The sequence below is a fragment of the Diaphorina citri genome, unplaced genomic scaffold (assembly GCF_000475195.1).
Source record: "Diaphorina citri unplaced genomic scaffold, Diaci psyllid genome assembly version 1.1 scaffold79, whole genome shotgun sequence".
NCBI lineage: Eukaryota > Metazoa > Arthropoda > Insecta > Hemiptera > Psyllidae > Diaphorina > Diaphorina citri.
The window spans coordinates 193,478-218,875 of record NW_007377516.1 but is presented as its reverse complement, the minus strand read 5'-3'; the positions used below and the strand labels follow the sequence as shown (position 1 = coordinate 218,875).

General features: G+C 37.2%; 3 protein-coding genes and 2 long non-coding RNA genes across 6 annotated transcripts; 2 read left to right on the top strand and 3 right to left on the bottom strand.

The window, feature by feature from the left end:
• The first annotated feature begins 182 nt into the window (after positions 1–182).
• On the top strand, positions 183–2,898 carry LOC103522458 (28S ribosomal protein S27, mitochondrial-like). Its single transcript, XM_026832560.1, has 5 exons — positions 183–187; positions 594–670; positions 952–1,555; positions 1,842–2,157; positions 2,323–2,898. The coding sequence occupies exons 1-5, from the start codon at positions 183–185 to the stop codon at positions 2,647–2,649; spliced, it is 1,329 nt and encodes a 442-aa protein (XP_026688361.1). The 3' UTR covers positions 2,650–2,898.
• Positions 2,899–3,541: 643 nt separating this feature from the next.
• Positions 3,542–6,631, bottom strand: LOC103522272 (cell division cycle protein 20 homolog). Its single transcript, XM_017449059.2, has 3 exons — positions 6,071–6,631; positions 5,590–5,936; positions 3,542–4,704 (listed from the first exon to the last, which is right to left on the bottom strand). Exons 1-3 carry the CDS (start codon positions 6,493–6,495, stop codon positions 3,845–3,847), a joined length of 1,632 nt encoding a protein of 543 aa, XP_017304548.1. The 5' UTR covers positions 6,496–6,631; the 3' UTR covers positions 3,542–3,844.
• Positions 6,632–9,316: 2,685 nt separating this feature from the next.
• LOC103522257 lies at positions 9,317–23,685 on the bottom strand. 2 transcript variants are annotated; one of them, XM_026832614.1, is made up of 2 exons: positions 23,333–23,685; positions 9,317–9,847 (listed from the first exon to the last, which is right to left on the bottom strand). In XM_026832614.1, the coding sequence occupies exons 1-2, from the start codon at positions 23,385–23,387 to the stop codon at positions 9,558–9,560; spliced, it is 345 nt and encodes a 114-aa protein (XP_026688415.1). In that variant the 5' UTR covers positions 23,388–23,685; the 3' UTR covers positions 9,317–9,557. The 2 variants fall into 2 exon arrangements, with proteins under 2 accessions (XP_026688415.1, XP_008485585.1); XM_008487363.3 differs by lacking the exon at positions 23,333–23,685 and adding an exon at positions 20,884–21,731 and having other exon boundaries at positions 9,543–9,847.
• LOC113472829 lies at positions 13,263–22,113 on the top strand. Its single transcript, XR_003394988.1, has 3 exons — positions 13,263–13,448; positions 16,975–16,978; positions 21,770–22,113. It is a non-coding gene; the product is annotated as an uncharacterized LOC113472829 (long non-coding RNA).
• LOC113472826 lies at positions 14,654–16,063 on the bottom strand. Its single transcript, XR_003394987.1, has 2 exons — positions 15,989–16,063; positions 14,654–15,098 (listed from the first exon to the last, which is right to left on the bottom strand). It is a non-coding gene; the product is annotated as an uncharacterized LOC113472826 (long non-coding RNA).
• Positions 23,686–25,398: the final 1,713 nt, after the last annotated feature.

Genomic DNA, 25,398 nt, shown 5'->3' with positions numbered 1-25,398 from the left:
ATTGTTATTTTCAGGGAACTACAACTCCTAAGAAAGAAGAAGGTATCTTTGAGATTTCCAAAGGCACCCTGATCCCTGATTGGCTCTGGCAGACGTGAAACTAAGAAAGGGAGGAGCTAAGAATAGAGATGAGAAAAGAGAGAAAATACAAGAAAAGAGGAAGACTGTCTCGAACTAATGCAATGCAGTACCGAGACGATATTTTCATATCTTCCTTTGAAAAAAAGTGTTGCTCTCCCGGGGACCTACACATAAAATTGAGAAGTTCATGGTATTATTATTATTTTCAGGGAACTACAACTCCTAAGAAAGAAGAAGAGCAGGACAAGAGAAAACCAGTCGTTTCGAGAACGAACATTATCCGTTCAGGAAAAAAAAAAATCTGCCTGGCCGGGAATCGAACCTAGAAGTGTTACCTACCAAGCTACATAACTAGGCTAGTTTGGTGGCGTTTTTAGTTTTACAGCTTCTAATTTTGTCCGGCCCGGGCGGAAATCGAACCCGCGACCTGATGCTTACAAAGCAAACGCGCTACCCTCCAAGCAGTCCCAGCTAACAAGGCTGGCTCACAGAGGTACTTCGTAGATTCGTAGAAGCTCTTTGAAATTGAACAAAACCCAAGAGTTGCTAGAGATACTGGATGATCGACTTAACTATGGTGTTTTCCCAGGTGAGATAATCATTATTTCAACCTGTGCAGCCATGCACCTAAGTAGTATTCTCAAATTAACAGAATACCTAACATGTGAAAAAATTTAAAATTACCAATGAAAATGGGAGAGCAGTGGATAACATAAAATCAAGCCACACAGAAGTTCATGTACATAAATGTCACAAGAAGTCCAAGTTTGCTAGGGTTTTTATAATTAGGGACATTAACTTTGTTTTGACGTGTCTTGTTCATAATTCAGTCATGTTAGCTTTTCTAACCTTGTTGTCTTGATTTTCCAGATGAATATTGCAATAATTTGCTGATTAATCATTTCATCAAAACAAACAATTACCGGGATGCATCCAAAATAGCAAGCCTACAAATGCTTCAGGAAGATTTCTCCAATGAGATCACCAAATACTTTTCTCTTTACTCCTGCCTGAAATATTTACAAGCTCCCACACCATGGAATACCAGGACTGAAGAAAAATCAACAACAGAAGCTAATGATGACGATGAAGATGAAGTGAAAGTCAGAGTGCAGTACTTGAGGAATCCTTACTTTGATGGACACTTTGATCTGAAAACTGCAAATGAATTGATTGGTAAAACGTTGATAACCATTGGAAGATTAAGTCCAGAAGATGTTCTCCATCAAAGTTATTACTTGATAGGTCTTGGACTAACAAAGGATGCCAAAGAAGCTGAGCAATTTTTGAAAAATGTTGAAAGTGGTAAAGTCAAAGTGGCTCTAGAGGGTTTGGAATTGTTCAAAAAATATTTGACATCAGCTGATGTGGGTGCGCCACCCAGCAGTAGCAATGAGAGTACACCTGAAGGAGAAAAAGTTGATGCAGCACCAGCTAGCATTTGTCGTATTCCCCTGATTCATAATAGCTATCAGCTTGTCTCAGCAATTCCAGGCCACCTCTGAAATATCTGGAAATGTAGAGAGATATTTATTATGTAAAAATCAATTAAAACATAAATGAAACAGAGTACTTAACTGTGCTACTTCAACAGTCTAAAAAAATCTACTGTTAGTACTTATTTACCTTTATGCTAAATTTTATGAACCACTAACCTGCAAAACTGAAGTTCACTGTACTCTAACTAGGTAGGTATACTACTGACAACATTACTGAGGTTGGGCACATTTATCATTATAAATAGTTTTATTTATTTCAAGGCAATTGAAAAATGTTGAAAGTGGTAAAGTCAAAGTGGCTCTAGAGGGTTTGGAATTGTTCAAAAAATATTTGACATCAGCTGATGTGGGTGTGCCACCCAGCAGTAGCAATGAGAGTACACCTGAAGGAGAAAAAGTTGATGCAGCACCAGGTGATAACCAGGCAATTATTGGTGAAGAATTTCAAGTTGTATTAGATCTTGCAGAGAAGGTGAAGGGTTCAGGAGTGAATGTGAACTTATTGGAGATCACTGAAAACAAAGTCAAGGAAGTAGTTCTCCAATTTGAAGCCCAAGAGATCGAAAAACAAAAACAGGTAAGTAAGTTTTTATTCTTTATATTGGAAATTATTGGTCAGTTTGTACTTGCCTTAAAACTTCTACACAGCAATTATAGCTATCTATTTTTTGTAGTAGTAACCCATCATTTAATTTTATTGTACAAATGATTCAACATTCTTGTGCCTTTTCTGATGTTACAGAAATACAAAGAATGGGACATTGGACGAGAAAAAATTCTGCTACAACACTTGGAAAAACTGAAAGAAGAGGAAATATTCCAAACAATTGAAGAGAAAAAGGCAGAGCTTGCTAAAGAAGAGGAGCGAATTTTCTTCTTTGACAACGAAAATCAGATTGATCTACTGCTGGAAGAGAAATATCCACCCAAGGAAGAAGTAGTGGTTAAGAAGAGAAATGAATTTGATGGCAAACGAAATCTGGGAAGAACAAATGTGAATAAAAGTAAAAAGAGTGTTGTTGATGAGAACTATGTACCACCAGATCTTCACAAGCCTTATAATCACTAGAGGGTATGTCTTGGTAGATTGTCTTAGACTTGTATGCAGACCTAGGGAAACAGGAGCATTTCTAAAATGATTTGATTCGTGGTTATACACAGGGTAGGCTAGGTAGGCTCAGTTGAAAAAATAATTTACCCCTTCTGTTTTTCAAGCCAGGCCTACCTCTGCGTTTGTATACAGGGTGTATCACAAAGCTATGTCAAGCCGAAAATGGCGAATAGTACAAGCCAAGGGCTACAAAAAGTTCCCCGGACATTTTTTCAAAATCCTGAAGGAAGGAAATCCTATAGGAAGGAAAGTAAGTAATCGGGTCAAATTTTTGATGGTCCGTTTTTAGTGTCAAAACACGTTTTGAGGTCCCTAGAGCCTAAATCCAAAGTTTCAGCCATTGGTCTGTGTGTGTGTCTGTCTGTAAACAAAAAAATATCTCGAGAACGGTAAGAGCTAAAGACTTGAAATTTGGTACACCTTTTTGAATTCAAAATAAACATAAAACTCATTTTGAATATTATTTTAATTGTCTATCTACATTTTTTCAACAACAAAAGAGAACAAAAGTAAGTATTTGGTATTTGTACAAATACCAAATACTTACTTTTGTTCTCTTTTGTTGTTGAAAAAATGTAGATAGACAATTAAAATAATATTCAAAATGAGTTTTATGTTTATTTTGAATTCAAAAAGGTGTACCAAATTTCAAGTCTTTAGCTCTTACCGTTCTCGAGATATTTTTTTGTTTACAGACAGACACACACACAGACCAATGGCTGAAACTTTGGATTTAGGCTCTAGGGACCTCAAAACGTGTTTTGACACTAAAAACGGACCATCAAAAATTTGACCCGATTACTCCTCCGCTAGTGCGCTTGCATAGTGGCGCTAACTAAATGATGATTTAGTGTGTGCTTTTTCTACATTTGGATATGTAAAACTGGGGCAAGTAATAACTGTCATTTCTTGAGGTCAGTGCTCTTTAGTGATTTGAAGAGCACAATATTAGAGTATGATAATTATTATTAGTACTTCAACAGTTATTTTTATTATTATTATTTTTTCATCTTTTTTAACTAATATTACTTAATTTATGAATGTGGGTTTGGACCCAAAAGTTTCATGAGTTGAATGTATCAGTCTTAGACAAGAAAACCAAGTTTGTATCGGGTTCCATGATCTTGTAGGTAAGGTACACTGCTATTCGAAATTAACGAATGCTATTGAACATTGAATTGAATTTGGAGGCATTATTTTTGATCTCCTTCTTCTTGGACTTGACCTTTTCAAATATCTTCCAGAGTCTGAGAGTTTCATCTGCACCAGCAGAGAGCACAGTTGTTTCATCAGGAGACATGGCCAAGTTAAGAACTCTAGCAGAGTGACCGTGTAACTCTGCTACCTTTACTAGACTAGGATACTTCCAGATAATGAGTTGATTCTGAGCAAACCCATGTGCAGACACTAGTTCCTTGTAATCAGAGTTCCATAACAGAGCACACACCTGAGACTTGGTGTCTATGCTATCCAGGCAAGCACCGGAGCTTACATTCCAGAAGTATATGTGCCGATCTGCAGTACCTCCACCACTGGCTAGAACATTAGGGGACCAGGGACACCATGCAATAGCTTTCACAGCAGCTTGATGTCTGCTCAGACTATGTATCGGTTGTGTGGAGAATGTATGCTGTCCTGGTACTCCAGACCAGATATTGAGCAAGTTATCATTGCCTCCACTAGCCAGGTAACGTCCATCAGGTGACCATTTCAACCCACATACTTCCTGTGTGTGGTTTTGTAACAGAGCAACTTTGTGATCACGTGACCTCACATCGTGATGTACAATGTTACCACACCGAGAGCCACTTGACAAGATGTATGTATTCCAAGCCAGAGCACCAACTCTCACATCATGCCCATCCATTGTGCGGCATTTCTTCTTGGCAGAGACATCCCACAGTTGTACTGTACCTAAGGAAGTACCAACACCCAACATGTAACCTTCCTGAATCCAGGCTACAGAACAGACATTCTCATTTCCCTCCAAGTCCATAAGGTGATCAATGGCTCCTGAAAACAAAAACAAAATTATAATACTATTGTCTTGAATGCACTTGGATGTGAGTTCTTGAACCAAGGGACTCTGGCATATAATATATTTACTGTTTGAGTCTTATCAAACAAACAAAATTATAATACTATTGTCTTGAATGCACTTGGATGTGAGTTCTTGAACCAAGGGACTCTGGCGTATAATATATTTACTGTTTAGAGTCTTATCAAAGGCAGGACATTGTCAGGAAGGCATTATAACATTACCTATTAGATACAGCTTTTTATGAAACCCCTGGTGAAAAGAGTTGTGGTCTCAGTAGTGGCACGGTACCTATATACTCGTCATTCTTAGAGCCCTTTACCATCGGAAGAATCAATCCGGACAGCTGTTCGGGCTGAGTATGACCAAATTGTATTAGAAAACATCAAGATTTTTACAGAATAATCCACTCATGAATTCATTATAAACCTTGATCTCTTTGTAGGTATCCTTTTGTCTTAATTACCCACCTAGGTTATCTAGATACCCATTTATTATTTTTATAAGTTGGTGTTGCCTTAATAATCTTAATATCCATCCAATGATGGCAATAGCTTACCTGGTCCAGTTTTCTCAGGAAACACTTCTGGCGCCTCAGCAGATTTACTCCCCTGGGGTGTACCTGTCGGTGCAGCACCACCCGGACTAACCATCACTACTTTGCCCAACGCTTGTGTTTTTTCCGTGTTCACCTTGTCTTTGACTTTGTGTTTGGAATATACAGGAGCCATTAAACAAAATTATAATACTATTGTCTTGAATGCACTTGGATGTGAGTTCTTGAACCAAGGGACTCTGGCGTATAATATATTTACTGTTTGAGTCTTATCAAAGGTTTATCTTTTATTTAATGTACATACCTGATTCCCCATTCCACAAGTAAATGCTACCACCAAGAGCAACTGCTAGAACATTGAAGTGACTCCAGTCAATCAAATTTAAATAATAGTCATTTTGAATCTCTGGTGCATCCAGAATTCTGTCAGCTGTCAATGGAATGTAACGGGAAGTGGGTTTGGATCCCATTGGTGTTTTGGAAGTACTGTAAACAACTTTGAGAGAATTTTGATAGCCATCAGGTGGGGGAGGGGCTTTATTTTGAAAAGCAAGTACTCGAGACTTTTGAATATCCTTTCCATGAACAAGTTCTGACATAGCTTTACGCTTTTCACGTTCTGATGGACTGAGATCTTCCATATTTTCATCTCTGGTGAGGAGGTAATGGCTGAGTTCAGTGCAACTTTGAGAGAATTTTGATAGCCATCAGGTGGGGGAGGGGCTTTATTTTGAAAAGCAAGTACTCGAGACTTTTGAATATCCTTTCCGTGAACAAGTTCTGACATAGCTTTGCGCTTTTCACGTTCTGATGGACTGAGATCTTCCATATTTTCATCTCTGGTGAGGAGGTAATGGCTGAGTTCAGTATCTATGGCAGATCTGTTGGGAATGTATCTATCTCCTCCACTAGGGGTTTTACTCTTGGCACTTGGAGTGTTTGGGTTCGACTTGTGTCTTCCTGGTGACTTCTTTGGAGTCTTGGGAGTTTTGCGGCCTACTGATTGAGATCTTTTTCTTTCTTCGTTTCCTCGGGATTTGTTCAGATCACTGGAGCTCATGGAATTACTTGAATTAAAGTTGGACATGTTCATTTCTACGGAGGAGTTTTCTTTATTTTTACGTTGCCAGCGGGGAAGAGGACCTTTCGTCAGAGGTTCATCCATGTTCAGAGCACTATTCAGATCATTGAAGAAAGCAAACTGTGACATCTTCGGTGATCGCAATGGCAAATTCTAATACACACGAAACACTACAATACACAATAATGTTCACAGATTTCACACATTAATAGAAAGTAAATTAATAGGAAACTTGGAACTTCGGCAAAAAATCAAAGGCAAAACAAAAAAACTCAATTTTGGATTTTTGATTTTTGGAGGTTCAAACTTCAACTTCAACGGCCATCAAATTTGAAAAATAAACAAAGAAGAACAAAGAGGTTTTGCTTTTACGAAGCGAAACCTCTTTGGTAAGATGGTGACACACGACGCGATGTGTTGCCGGCCAACCAGCAAGCCTGATGCGACGGCAACAAACTGCTCATTAGTAAAGCAGGGGTTTCCAAATATACTTGTCCGACGCGACACGGGCACGTGTGCGGGTAGCAGGGCCTCATAAAATCTCTCACTTTTGTTCCTAATAATCCTAATCTTCCAAGAAGTCTACTTTAGGTAGGTAGGCTGCAGGCAAATCAAAATCCAGAAATGTTTATTTAGCTACCTATTTCTGGGAATTACGGATAGGTAGGTATACCTATTTCAACCACCCCCGGTCCCAATTAGTTGAAATAATCGAGGTTCTACTGTACTTAAAAAGGAACAAATGATTACTTGCGAGATTACTTTATAGAAAACAATAAACATTTATATTTACCATCTCGTGTATAAGCTCGGCCAAGTATACTTTGGACGAGAGGAGTTTGTTCTTCAACGTAATGTTCTGTTCTTCAATGTCACTATAAGTGGTCTTATTAGCCGTGCTCATTCCTCGTATCCAATGGTCTAGACTGTTCTTGAGATCATTCGTGAGGTTGACCGCTGCCATTCCGCTGGTGAGCATGTTGTGGCTGTTGTTTCTCTCAACACTCTGATTGATATGATTTTTGGAGGTTCAAACTTCAACTTCAACGGCCATCAAATTTGAAAAATAAACAAAGAAGAACAAAGAGGTTTTGCTTTTACGAAGCGAAACCTCTTTGGTAAGATGGTGACACACGACGCGATGTGTTGCCGGCCAACCAGCAAGCCTGATGCGACGGCAACAAACTGCTCATTAGTAAAGCAGGGGTTTCCAAATATACTTGTTCGACGCGACACGGGCACGTGTGCGGGTAGCAGGGCCTCATAAAATCTCTCACTTTTGTTCCTAATAATCCTAATCTTCCAAGAAGTCTACTTTAGGTAGGTAGGCTGCAGGCAAATCAAAATCCAGAAATGTTTATTTAGCTACCTATTTCTGGGAATTACGGATAGGTAGGTATACCTACGTCAGCAAATATCTAGGCACAGGATAAATAGGTAATAAGTACCTAGGTAGGTGCCGTACCTAGGTACAAAAAAAAACTCGAAAGTTTTGGTTCGCAGTATGCAGATTTACAGCTTTATTATAAAGTACAAAAGGAACAGACATAAAATAGACATTATCCTGTAGGAATTTCATTAGGTACCTAGGTATCTTATATAGGTACTATTACCTAGTATTGGAGTCCATGCAATAGGTAGAGGTAGGTACCTATGTATTGTACGAATGAACCTGTCTAAGTATATACGAAGTGCCGGGTCTATAGGCTATAGCGCTATAGGTTCGTATTAAATGTTTGTTAACTGCTGAGAATGCTGATTCGAGATGCTCGGAGACTGCCCGGCACTGTCTCCGAGAGTTAGCCGTCTACGGTTCTAATGTGAGTCGGGCCTTAAGAACAAGCTCAGAGTCCTCAGAATCTTGGGACATCACCATCAGAAGGCGTTTCGGGTACCATCGTCAGATGGCGGTGTTCCTTTACAGGTGCCATTTCCAAAATGCGGGACCTCGACATTGTTATTGAGAGTATCACAGTACCAATAAGTAGTATGATCTACGCTTCTAATGTGAGTCAGGCCTTAAGAACAAGCTCAGAGTCCTCAACATCAGAAAAGGCGCTTTGGGTACCATCGTCAGACGGTGGCGCTTTCGTACAGGCACCATTTCTGAAGCTGGGGACCTCGACCTTATTATCGAGAGTAGGTATCACAGTAGTTGTACACTGTACAGATACCTGTGTCACACAGTTCCAATTTTCCTAAACTGCACTGCGCGGCTGTGCTGCCTGACTGTGTAACGCAGCTCAATGTGCGCCCTAGCTCTTAATAAATTGATTCTAGCTAGTAGGTAACTGGATTAGGAGGTGATTTTATTTAGATAGATAAGTACCGACCTATTCATTTACATGATCAATTCAGCAGAAGGAATTTTTTAACATTAGTAATAATATAAAATAAAAAAAACGAGGACCTACCTAACTACCTAGGTATGCACCTACTTGTAAGTACCTACTTAGACGAAGGCCAAATGTTAATGAACTCAATGGAAAAAAAATGTAGCTCTGAGCTTCGGGTCCTAGATACTTTCTCTCTTGCAAGTTGAAAATTCTTTCTTTCTTGATTGCCAAGAATCGAGAAATTACATTTCTCAGCTGATAACCTGGTACTTGGTTCTGGTAACCTGATGGGTTTTCAAGGTCAACCACATGGTTTAAATATTCTTATAAACAAATTGTTATACGATGTACCTACTATTGACTATCCAACTATCTTTTGGACTGAGAAGTTGGTTCGAAATGTTATCGAGGAGTTGTTCAGGAATTCCTGGAGTACCTGGAAGTTCCATTGAGGATTCAGTCCTTGAATTAAAATAAGTCCAGATTATTGGTTTTCACTGGTCAATAACTCTTTCCCCGTTAATTTACGCTGTCAACAATTACAAAAAAAACCTACTGATTACGCTGTTAATGATTCCCAGAAACCACTGATCCGATATTTACCTTGATTGATGGCTGTTCTACATTTACCTATATTGATGACAGTTCTATATTCTCTTGATTGATGACAGTTCTATATTTTTACCTTGATTGATAACAGTTTGTCAGCAATCATTTTTTTGAAGAGGTTTGATAGAGGGAAGAGTAACTGCCAAGGTCTTATAGGTAGTTCCGAAATCCAAGAGAGAAAATACAGGAAGGAAAGAAATCGAAGAGAGGAGTGACAGTTCTATATTTACCTTGACTGATGACAGTTTATTTCCCTTGATTGATGGCAGTTCTATTACCTTGATTGATGGCGGTTCTATCCCGACTGGTGACACTGTCGGGACGCAGTATCCGTCCCGTCTGATCGTTGATGACATCCGGGCTCTGGTTGGCCTGGTTGTACTTCTTGCAGATCTGGTACAAATCGGTAATGTTCATATGGAGAGGGACGGTTTTGACTGTATCACTGTCGTCATCATTGAAGACATCCCATAGGTCTGTCCTTTTGTGATCACTCTGGTCGGGGGTCAGCAGAATTTGTTTTGATGAGATGTCATCTGAAACCACACCCCAATACTACGAGTTTATACACAGTTTCCGGCGCGGCGCTACTCACAAACTCACATCTATGTATCTTGTAGATTCATAACATGGGGAATGGGCAAGAAAAGACAAAATCCTTCCGATTTTCACCGAGGGAGAGAGAGATTGATAAAGTGCCACAAGTCTCCGAGACAGATTGGAAGAACTCTATTATTAGATTATTTCCTATGATTTAGGGTGTTCGAACGCTGCAAGTAGTACTTTTGAGAGTTGAACTTCCGGAGAAAGATATGTATTAGAGTTCCTGAACCCACAGTCTCGCCATTGGGCTTCCCGACAGTTTTTTCTCAGTTTTGGTGCTGGATCAACACCTGAAAGTGTCCGTTGATATATAGGTACCTGTTTGGAATCGAAAATGATTACATTCAATGTTTTTTACTTTGGGAATCGAACCCGCGGCCTCTGCATGGCAAGCGCATTACCACTGGATTAGCCGTGCTCCTACTGCTTAATGGATCTCAAATGTACTTGAAACTTGAGTTGAACTTTTATATTCCAGCTCAAGGTACACAAGTACCACCAAGTAGATACCAGACCAAATGTGGCCAGGCATATAGGCAGGTAGATAATAGGTACCTATCTGAAATCCAAACTAGACACGCTGTAGGTACCTCCAGCAGGGCTGTATGCAGGATTCTAGAAAGGGGGGGGCCTAAGAATCTAAAGGGGGGCATCCAAAGAGTAGAAGGGGCACAATAATACAAAGAGTGAATTGGAACACGCCACGTGCCTTCAGAGACACTCCATTTGTCAAGGGTTTGGGTCTTCCTTGACCTTGGGCTACAGTAGGCCCGTATGCAGGATTCTAGAAAGGGGGGGCCTAAGAATCCAAGGGGGGGGGCTTAGAATCCAAAGAGTAGAAGGGGCATAATAATACAAAGAGTGGATTAGAACACGCCACATGCCTTCAGAGACACTCCATTTGTCAAGGGTTTGGGTCTTCCTTGACCTTGGAATCAATTTAATTTGAAGAAACCATTTGCTGCTGGCTTACTGGGGAAGGGGGGTGGGTGGATATTCTAAATTATCGGCCAATATTTTTGTATATTACCTACTACACTTTGGAGCAAAAAAAAGACCTAGGAGGGGTTGGACCCAATGCCCTCCCCGCTAAATACGGCCCTGACCAATAGATATGTGTTTGGAGTCTGAGGGACATCTTGTATTACTACTAGGTATTACCTAGTGACTACTGGAGTATCGTGATCTCACATTATACCTACTAGTGTAGATCTGGTAGGATATCTTCATATTTCAAGTATTTGCCTGCATTATGTAAGGGAGTTGTCTATTTTTATTCGATAAAGTTACAACTTTGGGTCAATGTTGTGTGTGATTCATTATAAACCTTGATCTCTTTGTAGGTATCCTTTTGTCTTAATTACCCACCTAGGTTATCTAGATACCCATTTATTATTTTTATCATAAGTTGGTGTTGCCTTAATAATCTTAATATATCCATCCAATGAGGGCAATAGCTTACCTGGTCCAGTTTTCTCAGGAAACACCTCTGGCACCTCAGCAGATTTACTCCCCTGGGGTGTACCTGTCGGTGTAGCACCACCCGGACTAACCATCACTACTTTGCCCAACGCTTGTGTTTTTTCCGTGTTCACCTTGTCTTTAACTTTGTGTTTGGAATACACAGGGGCCATCGTGGTCGTTTCCCGTTTGGACAGACGCATATGCTCCTCGACCAAATGCATGATGGACCCTTGTTTGGAGCCCTGCTTGAGGATCTGCCGACAAGAAGATTCCAACCCTGAAAAGACAAAAAGACTGACGAAACCGAAGCGAATACAATAGCCCGTCCACTATACCTTTTATTATTAATTAAGGATGAACGGGCTAAAAATAGGAGCAGAAGAAAAAGAAAGCGAAAGAAGGAAATTATTCGTTGTGAGCAATTTTTGTATGAACGCCTGGTATCTTTCAAGGTATGCAATGTGCACGTAATAAAAGATGAATTAAATTTCTTATCAGAAGTACCTACTTCCTACCCAACTGTCTTAATTTTGATTCTAGTTAGTAGGTAACTGGATTAGGAGGTGATTTTATTTCAGATAGATAGGTACCGACCTATTCATTTACATGAATCTCTCTCTCTCTCTCTCTCTCTCTCTCTCTCTCTCTCTCTCTCTCTTTCTCTCTCTCTTTCTCTCTCTCTCTCTCTCTCTCTCTCACTTCCCATTTGCATTTAGTAATTTTGGAATTTTTGGCACATTAATTTAAAACACCAAAGTGTATGTATATGAAAAACTAGGTATAGTGAACTAGAAATGGGTAGTTACTTTTAGATAGCTATAACTATATAATTTATTTCACATAAAAAAACTACAAAAACTTAATTTCGATAAAGGAGGAACTATGAATCAATTTAATCAGTGAATCTTCTAATGTTAGTAATTAATCTTCTACAATCTACGTAGTCTGGGTCAATTTCCTCCATTCTAATCTACATTATCAATTCCTCAATCTAACTTGCCAATCTGGATTTCTAATTTTCCCAAGAATACATTTTGCCTATCGCATTGCCTGTGGCAAAGACCATACTTGCATGCTCTACAAGCACTTTATTTTAATGGGCATCAATTAAATTAATGGCTAAAAAATAAAATCCAAGACAAACGTAGGAAATTCTTGTAAAATCAATTTAGGCGGACGCCACACGAGTCGTAATTATTTTGGTGGAGAAGATGAGTTTTTCTTGAATAAACTGGCCAGTAAAATAGATTACCTTAATCGAAGTTAGGTCAAGACGCTTGCCAAAGTGGGCATAACTTTATACATACCTAATATTATTGCGTGATTTTACTGGCCAGTTTATTTAACAAAAACACCTTTCTTTCGAAACCATTAAAACCCGTGAGGCCGTGAGTGAATCAAATGCTTTGCGTTTTTAGTATCTAGGAATTCTACATATGAGAATCATGAAATTTGCTGTATTGCTGGGTATGTAGGCATATGTATGTACCTAATTCATGTTATTTCTTCGATTTGAATCATGGAAATTCTCCAAAGAGCTGTTTCAAGTCTAAAAGTAGGTACCTACCCATTATATGTATCAGTGTAGGTAAGTACTTATCCTTCGTAAATTATTTATCCCTGATCACGTATATCCAGTATTATCCAGGTACCCAAGACCAGGATTAATAAGTACCTGATACTTAGGAACTTAGGTTAGTATGTATGACGTTATTGGTGAGTAACTATCATGAGGATCTTCCAATTTTGTACCTAGGAAATTCTCTAATTAGGTACCTACAGGCAAGTACGTACATATAGGTATCTAGCCTGCCTCGGTGGCGTAGTGGTCAAGACGCTCGCCTGGTAAACAGGAGGGCGTGGGTTCAATCCCAGTTGGTTTTTATCTTGAAAATATTTTCGATATCTTTTCTTGATTTCTTGTAATCGTAGTTTTAATATCGTAGATGATTCCGTTATATTTTCTTCTACTCGTGGATTTTATCTCGTAGATTTAATTTTCGTTATATCTTTTCTTGTGGTTTTTATCTTGAAAATATTTTCGATATCTTTTCTTGATTTCTTGTAATCGTAGTTTTAATATCGTAGATGATTCCGTTATATTTTCTTCTACTCGTGGATTTTATCTCGTAGATTTAATTTTCGTTATATCTTTTCTTGTGGTTTTTATCTTGAAAATATTTTCGATATCTTTTCTTGATTTCTTGTAATCGTAGTTTTAATATCGTAGATGATTCCGTTATATTTTCTTCTACTCGTGGATTTTATCTCGTAGATTTAATTTTCGTTATATCTTTTCTTGTGGTTTTTATCTTGAAAATATTTTCGATATCTTTTCTTGATTTCTTGTAATCGTAGTTTTAATATCGTAGATGATTCCGTTATATTTTCTTCTACTCGTGGATTTTATCTCGTAGATTTAATTTTCGTTATATCTTTTCTTGTGGTTTTTATCTTGAAAATATTTTCGATATCTTTTCTTGATTTCTTGTAATCGTAGTTTTAATATCGTAGATGATTCCGTTATATTTTCTTCTACTCGTGGATTTTATCTCGTAGATTTAATTTTCGTTATATCTTTTCTTGTGGTTTTTATCTTGAAAATATTTTCGATATCTTTTCTTGATTTCTTGTAATCGTAGTTTTAATATCGTAGATGATTCCGTTATATTTTCTTCTACTCGTGGATTTTATCTCGTAGATTTAATTTTCGTTATATCTTTTCTTGTGGTTTTTATCTTGAAAATATTTTCGATATCTTTTCTTGATTTCTTGTAATCGTAGTTTTAATATCGTAGATGATTCCGTTATATTTTCTTCTACTCGTGGATTTTATCTCGTAGATTTAATTTTCGTTATATCTTTTCTTGTGGTTTTTATCTTGAAAATATTTTCGATATCTTTTCTTGATTTCTTGTAATCGTAGTTTTAATATCGTAGATGATTCCGTTATATTTTCTTCTACTCGTGGATTTTATCTCGTAGATTTAATTTTCGTTATATCTTTTCTTGTGGTTTTTATCTTGAAAATATTTTCGATATCTTTTCTTGATTTCTTGTAATCGTAGTTTTAATATCGTAGATGATTCCGTTATATTTTCTTCTACTCGTGGATTTTATCTCGTAGATTTAATTTTCGTTATATCTTTTCTTGTGGTTTTTATCTTGAAAATATTTTCGATATCTTTTCTTGATTTCTTGTAATCGTAGTTTTAATATCGTAGATGATTCCGTTATATTTTCTTCTACTCGTGGATTTTATCTCGTAGATTTAATTTTCGTTATATCTTTTCTTGTGGTTTTTATCTTGAAAATATTTTCGATATCTTTTCTTGATTTCTTGTAATCGTAGTTTTAATATCGTAGATGATTCCGTTATATTTTCTTCTACTCGTGGATCTTATATCGCAGATATTTTTTTTTCGTTATATCTTTCCTTGTGGTTTTTATCTTGAAGAAATTTTAGTTATCTTTTCTTTTCTTGTGGTCTTTATATTGTGATTATTTTCGTTATCTTTTCTTGTACTTGTGCACTAGAAGATTTGTACTGTTTCGATTACTGTGGTAAGAAATGCGAACGTCTTTCACTACTAGGTCCGGATAGTAAGACTTATCAATGTTCATTATTATGGAGATGGAGAGAAGGTTAAGACAGAATGTGTCTCGTTTTTATTAGATTTTTATAACTGGGCGGGAAAATTGTGCTTTTTTCTTGGCTATCTGAAAATGGAATGCGGAATGTGAATAATAAATTACTTTCTCAAGGTGTGTCCAAATGTAGTTGACTGGCCGTCGATCGACGAGGAAAATCTACGTTGTCGAGGCAGTGTGGACGTGTCAATCGACATCGATCGATGGTCGGTCGACTATGTGTGGACACACCTTAAGAAGGCCTTCGTGGAGTAGCCAGCGGTATTCTTCATAGACTGTTTTCTTCGCATGATTTATGATAAACATCTAACGAGCATTATGATATTGGTGGTATGCACTGAATGTTAAATGATTATGTCATTATCATTACTGTCATTATGTTAGGAATCTGAGTGCCCCTGTTTGTATTTACTTCTCATAGACATAAATTCCTATTTACAATAATGAATTGAAAAATAAAAGATAGGTACCTTGGGTAGTTGGGTACCTACTTATTAACTATAATGCAGAATTTAGATAGCTATAGGTATTTAGTTTATTATTAGTGGTCTTTCTAAGGATGCAGGTAGGTAGACCTTATTAGGTAGGTATTTTGCACTGTATCTTATCACGATCTCATCTAAATTCTAACATTTCATAGTGGGTAGGTAAGTATAAGTACCTACTCTAAGTAGTAGATAACTGATTTGACTACTATTTTTGTTTAGTTAAAGTTTGCCAACCAACAAAAGATATTTCGTGTTGATATCTATCCTACGAGTACAAATGCAAAGATGACTGACTATAGGGTCAACCGGGGTAATTACAATCAGTTTTCTTATGTTTTTCCTAAATTGGTTTATAATTAATACTTGAATTGCTCAGAAGATCTGGGGAAAGTAATTATGATCAGGAGAGGTAGGTGTTTCTGTTTCATCTAACACTTTCACGGCTGGACGACGTTGCCTAACAAAAGTGACCTTATCGAGAGCGCCGCGTATTTGACCCCCGCAATCAGAACCTCTTCTTCGCCACAATTGAGATTTGCGATTTCGTCACCTTAGTGTTACTGCATCAACTAACTGTACTACACTTGTAATACCTATGTGTTGTCCAATTGATTTTACGTAAGGATTTAGTGTATCTTATCATTCTTATCACTAGCACTTTTACTATCAGGCCGCGTGAATGTGGTATTTGAGATAAAAACAAACCAGTAGATAGTAGATAATACGTAATAGGTGTATCTTATCATTCTTATCACTAGCACTTTTACTATCAGGCCGCGTGAATGTGGTATTTGAGATAAAAACAAACCAGTAGATAGTAGGTAATACGTAATAGGTAACTAATATTCTACTCAGCCAGCCTAGTTCGCTTGGTAGCGCGCTTTATCTGCACTAGGTCGCGGGTTCGATTCCCGAACGGAGCGAAATATATTCCAAAGAGCGAACTTTATCCCTGGCTTTCTCCTATCCTGCCCTCTTTAACTCTTCGATTTCAGGATGATAAGACCTCTGTTGTGTTTCCTTTTATCAAACATCTCTCTTCTTTTAGTTTCTTTTCTTTTTTTCTGAGCTACATAATTATCTCTTCAAAGGTAGAGTAATAAGTACCATTATTATTATTATTATTATTATTATTATTATTTATCAAAGTCAACTAGGTAGTCAGTTTTTTACTACTCCGCTACGTTGAAGGCATCAGAATGTCCAAAGTTCGATTCCCGGAGTGATAAAAAAACCGGGTCTGGTGTAAACATTACACGGCTTTCATCATCCTATTAGCTATGATTTTTGTGGGAAAGGATTTTCTCCCCTAACTTTTACGATATTTCTAAACGTTTAGTCAGTAAAAACTAGTCTAGCTAGGTAGTTATTCATTACAGTGGTACCCATGACTACCTACCCATGGGAGCTTCGCTACTGGCTATAAAAATTCATACTCCTAATAATTTGAATGACAGTTAGGTAGCAGTTGCCAGACACCAGAGGCCATTCGGGTTAATTGATCTTCAATAAAAAAAGACTGACCATTGGTAGATATATGCTCCTCGACCAAATGCATGATGGACCCTTGTTTGGAGCCCTGCTTGAGGATCTGCCGACAAGAAGATTCCAACCCTGAAAAGACATAAAGGGAAAGCACGAATGAAAGAGATGAGAACAGAAAGAAGGGAACAAGCTGGGCCCATCCCTCCGGTATTTTTTAGCCCGTAGTTTATTCGATCGTGATTAGAGAAAATCAGTACCTATGTACCTACCTAATTTGTTTAATATTCAGTTTAATATTATTCTTGATTTGATTTTTTGATTATACTTTCATGTAATGATTTGAAATCAAGCCTTGAATACCTTCCAGTACAAGTCACATGCTATTTGCATGATCACGAAGGTACCTGCTTGGATGCATCGGTATAGGTACCTATTAGAATATAATACCTAAATTAAGGAGATACCTAATTCATAGGTACCTATTACCTAAATTATGTAGGTACCTAATTCATAGGTATTACCTACCTAAATTATGTAGGTACCTAAGGTACCTAATATGTTCTACTTATTACTTACTCACGTCCTTACCTTCGTATACAGGTCCTTCTATTTTTCTCTCCCATTCGTCATTGGAAAATTTGGTGATTTTGGCACATCCACCAATAAAAATCACAAAGTCGCAATCCAATCTCTCTCTCACTTCCCATTTGCATTTAGTAATTTTGGAATTTTTGGCACATTAATTTAAAACACCAAAGTGTATGTACATATTACATATATGAAAAACTATAGTGAACTAGAAATGGGTAGTTACTTTTAGATAGGTAGGTACCTATAACTAATTTATTTCATATATAAAAAAAAACTACAAAAACTTAATTTCGATAAAGGAGGAACTATGAATCAATTTAATCAGTGAACCTTCTAATGTTAATGATTAATATTCTACAATCTACGTAGTCTGGGTCAATTTCCACCATTCTAATCTTCATTATCAATTTCTCAATCCATCTTGCCAATCTGGATCATTAGATATTATTATTATTATTATCATCATCATATTTATTATTTATTATTATTTAAAGTCAAATAGGTAATCAGTTTTTTACTACTCCGCTACGTTGAAGGCATCAGAATGTCCGAAGTTCGATTCCCGGAGTGATAAAAAAAAACCGGGTCTGGTGTAAACATTACACGGCTTTCATCATCCTATTAGCTATGATTTTTGGGGGAAAGGATTTTCTCCCCTAACTTTTTCGATATTTCTAAACGTTTAGTCAGCAAAAAAAAACCTTTTTTCTAGCTAGGTAGTTATTCATTACAGTGGTACCTATGACTACCTACCCATGGGAGCTTCGCTACTGGCTATAAAAATTTAAACTCCTAATAATTTGAATGACAGTTGGGTAGCAGTTGCCAGACACCAGAGGCCATTCGGGTTAATTGATCTTCAATAAAAAGACTGACCATTGGTAGATAATGCGTCTGTTACCAATGATGACCTGAGCCAATCAAAATTAATAAAGCCTTGAATACCTTCCAGTACAAGTCACATGCTATTTGCATGATCACGAAGGTACCTGCTTGGATGCATCGGTATAGGTACCTATTAGATAATACCTAAAAATTAAGGAGATACCTTCATAGGTATTACCCAAATTAAGGAGATACCTTCATAGGGCCTATTAGCTATGATTTTTGTGGGAAAGGATTTTCTCCCCTAACTTTTACGATATTTCTAAACGTTTAGTCAGTAAAAACTAGTCTAGCTAGGTAGTTATTCATTACAGTGGTACCCATGACTACCTACCCATGGGAGCTTCGCTACTGGCTATAAAAATTCATACTCCTAATAATTTGAATGACAGTTAGGTAGCAGTTGCCAGACACCAGAGGCCATTCGGGTTAATTGATCTTCAATAAAAAAAGACTGACCATTGGTAGATATTGCGTCTGTTACCAATGATGACCTGAGCCAATCAAAATTAATAAAGCCTTGAATACCTTCCAGTACAAGTCACATGCTATTTGCATGATCACGAAGGTACCTGCTTGGATGCATCGGTATAGGTACCTATTAGAATATAATACCTAAATTAAGGAGATACCTAATTCATAGGTACCTATTACCTAAATTATGTAGGTACCTAATTCATAGGTATTACCTACCTAAATTATGTAGGTACCTAAGGTACCTAATATGTTCTACTTATTACTTACTCACGTCCTTACCTTCGTATACAGGTCCTTCTATTTTTCTCTCCCATTCGTCATTGGAAAATTTGGTGATTTTGGCACATCCACCAATAAAAATCACAAAGTCGCAATCCAATCTCTCTCTCACTTCCCATTTGCATTTAGTAATTTTGGAATTTTTGGCACATTAATTTAAAACACCAAAGTGTATGTATATGAAAAACTAGGTATAGTGAACTAGAAATGGGTAGTTACTTTTAGATAGCTATAACTATATAATTTATTTCACATAAAAAAACTACAAAAACTTAATTTCGATAAAGGAGGAACTATGAATCAATTTAATCAGTGAATCTTCTAATGTTAGTAATTAATCTTCTACAATCTACGTAGTCTGGGTCAATTTCCACCATTCTAATCTTCATTATCAATTTCTCAATCCATCTTGCCAATCTGGATCTCTAATTTTCCCAAGAATACATTTTGCCTATCGCATTGCCTGTGGCAAAGACCATACTTGCATGCTCTACAAGCACTTTATTTTAATGGGCATCAATTAAATTAATGGCTAAAAAATAAAATCCAAGACAAACGTAGGAAATTCTTGTAAAATCAATCCAGGCGGACGCCACACGAGTCGTAATTATTTTGGTGGAGAAGACGAGTTTTTCTTGATTAAACTGGCCAGTAAAATAGATTACCTTAATCGAAGTTAGGTCAAGACGCTTGCCAAAGTAGGCATAACTTTATACATACCTAATTATTGCGTGATTTTACTGGCCAGTTTATTTAACAAAAACACCTTTCTTTCGAAACCATTAAAATCCGTGAGGCCGTGAGTGAACGGCCCAAATCATATGCTTTGCGTTTTCAGTATGTAGGAATTCTACATATGAGAATCATGAAATTTGCTGTATTGCTGGAGTATGTAGGCATATGTATGTACCTAACTCATGTTATTTCTTCGATTTGGAACATGGAAATTCTCCAAATTGCTGTTTCAAGTCCAAAAGTAGGTACCTAAATTCATAAATTATTATCCTTCATAAATTATCCCTGATCACGTAACACGTACGAGTATATCCAGTAGGTATTATCCAGGTAACCAGGATTAATAAGTACCTGATACTTAGGTTAGTATGTATGACGTTATTGGTAAGTAACTATCACGAGGATCTTCCAATTTTGTACCTAGGAAATTCTCTAATTAGGTACCTACAGGTAAGTACATACATATAGGTATTTAGGTATCTTTCATACTATTTTTATTACCCCTCTGTACGTATTGGGTAGGTCAGGTAGATAGTATCTTATGTAAGTTATCTGCTTAACATTACTATATTGACTATACTTTTACCCATACGTATACCCACAATAAGTTCTGTTATGCTCTGTCATTAAAATTGGTAATAATAAAATCATTAGTGTGGTGTCTACGCCTCGCAGTAAGACACGGACGGAAAAAATTGCCGGGAATTGAACCCAGGGCTTCAGCGGCATACAAGTCCCTTGTGAGTGAAATGTTCTGTGAATAGTCTTTGAAGTTCTGCAAAATATATCTGCCTTTTTGGTTCTCCTTATCAAGTTGACCCACAGAACTTATATATAAGACTGCTGAAACCCTTCAAGAGAATAGTGTTCATGTTCAACTTACAAACTATGTAGGTTACAAAAACAACACTTACCTATGAACAACACCATCACGATTGAGATCAGAAACGAATGACCAGAAGCATACATTGTAAGGGTTCGATTCGAGGCGAGGGCCAACTATTTTGACTAGGGTATCCTTCACCTTTTTCGGTAATCTGCGGTCACCGAACGAGACACCCAATTGACTGGACTAAGTAGAAGTTTCTCAGCAGAAATGAGTGTTGACTGGACTAAGTTCTCTACACCTAATTCTTTTTGTAAGGTGACAGATTACACCTTTGTAAGGTGACAGAATTACATCTATTCTATGCACACTCTTGGAGGTATTCAGGACAAAATTCAATTAATCAATAAATTGATGGTTCAGCATATTCCTTGTATTGATGACGTGGACTGTTTGGCTCTCCAAGACGAACGAAGAATGTTTGTTTTCTTGATTTCTTGTACTCGTGGTTTTTATCTTGTGGGTATTTTCGTTATACTTATTTCAGTCGTGCTTTATCCAGGTATTGTCTTGTAGGTTTTTACGTTATCTGTTCTTGTACTTGACGTAAAATGACAAGGCCAGGCTCACACGCACTTGTGATTTTTATCTCTCTTTTCTTACACTTTTAAATTTACTATCGTAGATGATTCCGTTATATTTTCTTCTACTCGTGGATTTTATCTCGTAGATTTAATTTTCGTTATATCTTTTCTTGTGGTTTTTATCTTGAAAATATTTTCGATATCTTTTCTTGATTTCTTGTAATCGTAGTTTTAATATCGTAGATGATTCCGTTATATTTTCTTCTACTCGTGGATCTTATATCGCAGATATTTTTTTTTCGTTATATCTTTCCTTGTGGTTTTTATCTTGAAGAAATTTTAGTTATCTTTTCTTTTCTTGTGGTCTTTATAGATTTCTTGTAATCGTAGTTTTAATATCGTAGATGATTCCGTTATATTTTCTTCTACTCGTGGATCTTATATCGCAGATATTTTTTTTCGTTATACCTATCTTTCCTTGTGGTTTTTATCTTGAAGAAATTTTCGTTATCTTTTCTTTTCTTGTGGTCTTTATCTTGTGATTATTTTCGTTATCTTTTCTTGTACTTGTGCACTAGAAGATTTGTACTGTTTCGATTACTGTGGTAAGAAATGCGAACGTCTTTCACTACTAGGTCCGGATAGTGAGACTTATCAATGTTCATTATTAAGGAGAGAATGTTAAGACAGAATGTGTCTTGTTTTTATTAGATTTTTATAACTGGGCGGGAAAATTGTGCTTTTTTCTTGGCTATCTGAAAATGGAATGCGGAATGTGAATAATAAATTACTTTCTCAAGGTGTGTCCAAATGTAGTTGACTGGCCGTCGATCGACGAGGAAAATCTACGTTGTCGGCAGTGTGGACGTGTCAATCGACATCGATCAATGGCCGGTCGACTATGTGTGGACACACCTTAAGAAGGCCTTCGTGGAGTAGCCCGCGGTATTCTTCATAGACTGTTTTCTTCGCATGATTTATGATAAACATCTAACGAGCATTATGATATTGTGGTATGCACTGAATGTTAAATGATTATGTCATTATCATTACTATCATTATGTTGGGAATCTGAGTGCCCCTGTTTGTATCTACTTCTCATAGACATAAATTCCTATTTACAATAATGAATTGAAAAATAAAAGGTAGGTAGGTAGGTACCTTGGGTACTTATTACCTATAATGCAGAATTTAGATAGCTATAGGTATTTAGTTTATTATTTGGTGTATTTCTATTAAGGATAGCTGAATTCCGTCGCTTCACTCCGGAATCCCGCTAGTTCATCCCGAGGCATGGCCAAACTTGTAGAAAATAAAGGATACAGGTAGGTAGACCTTATTAGGTAGGTATTTTGCACGGTATCTTATCACGATCTCATCTAAATTCTAACATTTCATAGTGGGTAGGTAAGTATAAGTATAAGTACCTACTCTAAGTAGTAGATAACTGATTTGACTACTATTTTTGTTTAGTTAAAGTTTGCCAACCAACAAAAGATATTTCGTGTTGATATCTATCCTACGAGTGCATATGCAAAGATGACTGACTAGGGTCAACCGGGGTAATTACAATCAGATTTCTCAAGTTTTTCCTAAATTGGTTGATAATTAATACTTGAATTGCTAAGAAGATCTGGGGAAATTAATTATGATCAGGAGAGCTGTTTCTGTTTCATCCAACACTTTCACGGCTGGACGTTGCCTAACAAAAGTGACCTTATCGAGACCGCCGCGTATTTGACCCCCGCAATCAAAACCTCTTCTTCGCCACAATTGAGATTTGCGATTTCGTCACCTTAATCACATGTCCAATTGATTTTGTTGTTGTTTTTACACAACGTTTCTCATCTTTTACTTTTAATGTAGGTATACTTATTATTTTTTAAATTATTATTTTTTCCACCTACCTATTTTTTACTTACAAACTATGTAGGTTACAAAAACAACACTTACCTATGAACAACACCATCACGATTGAGATCAGAAACGAATGACCAGAAGCATTCATTGTAAGGATTCGATTCGAGGCGAGGGCCAACTATTTTGACTAGGCTTCACCTTTTTCGGTAATCTGCGGTCACCGAACGATACACCCGATTGACTGGACTAAGTAGAAGTTTCTCAGCAGAAATGAGTGTTGACTGGAATAAGTTCTCTACACCTAATTCTTTTTGTAAGGTGACAGAATACACCTTGTAAGGTGACAGAATTACATCTATTCTATGCACACTCTTGGAGGTATTCAGGACAATTCAATTAATCAATAAATTGATGGTTCAGCATATTCCTTGTATTGGTGACGTGGGAAATTTTTATAAGTTGGTGTTGCCTTAATAATCTTAATATCCATCCAATGATGGCAATAGCTTACCTGGTCCAGTTTTCTCAGGAAACACCTCTGGCGCCTCAGCAGATTTACTCCCCTGGGGTGTACCTGTCGGTGCAGCACCACCCGGGCTAACCATCACTACTTTGCCCAACGCTTGTGTTTTTTCCGTGTTCACCTTGTCTTTGACTTTGTGTTTGGAATACACAGGGGGCATCGGAAGCGCTGTGCCATCAACAACCGCGCCTTCTTCCTCTTCGGATCCCTGGTGGCGTTCTACATTCCAATGCTTATCATGGTAATCTCGTACGCGCTAACCGTACAACTTTTGCGCAAAAAGGCGCGCTTCCTGAGTAATTCGGAAAAGTCGCCGGGAAAAGCCGCGGATATGCCGACGTTCCGAACTTTGGGCGGCAGGAACAATAAACTGAGGTTAGTCATTATTGTCCGCTTCATACAGAAAAAAAAACATCACTCTGAGGCTTACGTGTAGGGGCAAACAGCCCTACAGTTTGTGTTAAGCTTATATCGTAGGTACGCGCTTTCCGTAATATCGTTGTGTTGCGGAAGAAGGGTAATAGGGTAAGTGTACCATTTATTCACCCACCTAAAAAACGTACCATTTATTGGCCCACCTGTCCACATTAATTATTTTTCTAATTTTTGTTTTTATGACTACAATTTTTGAATAGCACTGGTTTGCCATTAGTCTTTAAGCCCTTTCTTTTAATGAAATTGGATCTTGAAAATGTTCGACCAGCTCAGACTTATGTGGCGTATGGTACAGGTGGGCCAATAAATGGTACGTTTTTTAGGTGGGCGAATAAATGGTACACTTACCCTATGTAATATCGTACGCGCTAACCGTACAACTTTTGCGAAAAAAGGCGCGCTTCTTGAGCACCTCGGAAAAGTCGAATAAGTACCACTGGTAGACAAAAGGGGGGCTTTGTTATGATTGTTAAATAATAATAACATTAGGTAATGATAATGACTCCTCAGCATCAACTGCCTTTATTTTGTCCCTAATTATTATATAATAATTATGTGTTTATCAGAAAATGCAAAATGATAAACGTTTTATTTCGTTTAATTTATTTCACTGCTCTGTAGGTACCTACCTTAGGCACGAAAAATTAATTTTAATTTAAAAGGCACCATTTTTATACTGTCAGCTAAGACTAAAAAGTCCTACTATGCCATCACTATTTACATACGTATTTAAAATGCCATCACTGCCTACTTAAAATATTATGTTATCACAAACTTGTCATTTATCACATGCATTATTACATAAATATTATATTTATTTTAATTTAATATGACGAGTATAATATACCTACACATAGAAAAAAACTTTAGTCCGATCAATACGATGTTTTTAAGTTTTTATCGTCTTCACTTAGTTCACTTACGCGATCTGGCAGTTTGCTATCAACTGATTTAATTTCACGACATGACCATTTTTTTTACTACCTCCAAGAAGTTCCGAGTGTTGCATTGGAGAGTTATCACGGTCTCTTCAGTCCAGAGAACTGTAGTTCGTGGGTTCGATTCATGGCACGTCTCATTTTTTTTGAGGAGGAAAAGGAAGAATGGAGAGTGTTGCATTGGAGAGTTATCACGGTCTCTTCAGTCCAGAGAACTGTAGTTCGTGGGTTCGATTCATGGCACGTCTCATTTTTTTTTTTTT

What these genes read in the sequence shown, in the direction of transcription:
- LOC103522458 (XM_026832560.1), top strand. An exon ending in TAACTATGGTGTTTTCCCAG is followed by an intron (nt 671 to 951) that starts GTGAGATAATCA and finishes TTGATTTTCCAG; the next exon opens with ATGAATATTGCAATAATTTG. An exon ending in AGATCGAAAAACAAAAACAG is followed by an intron (nt 2,158 to 2,322) that starts GTAAGTAAGTTT and finishes CTGATGTTACAG; the next exon opens with AAATACAAAGAATGGGACAT.
- LOC103522272 (XM_017449059.2), bottom strand. Translation starts at nt 6,495, where the DNA reads ATGTCACAGTTTGCTTTCTTCAATGATCTGAATAGTGCTCTGAACATG. An exon ending in CGTGAAAAGCGCAAAGCTAT is followed by an intron (nt 5,937 to 6,070) that starts GTCAGAACTTGT and finishes CCTCCTCACCAG; the next exon opens with AGATGAAAATATGGAAGATC. An exon ending in CTTGTGGAATGGGGAATCAG is followed by an intron (nt 4,705 to 5,589) that starts GTATGTACATTA and finishes TTTTGTTTTCAG; the next exon opens with GAGCCATTGATCACCTTATG.
- LOC103522257 (XM_026832614.1), bottom strand. Translation starts at nt 23,387, where the DNA reads ATGAATGCTTCTGGTCATTCGTTTCTGATCTCAATCGTGATGGTGTTG. An exon ending in CGTGATGGTGTTGTTCATAG is followed by an intron (nt 9,848 to 23,332) that starts GTAAGTGTTGTT and finishes GTGTGGTTTCAG; the next exon opens with ATGACATCTCATCAAAACAA.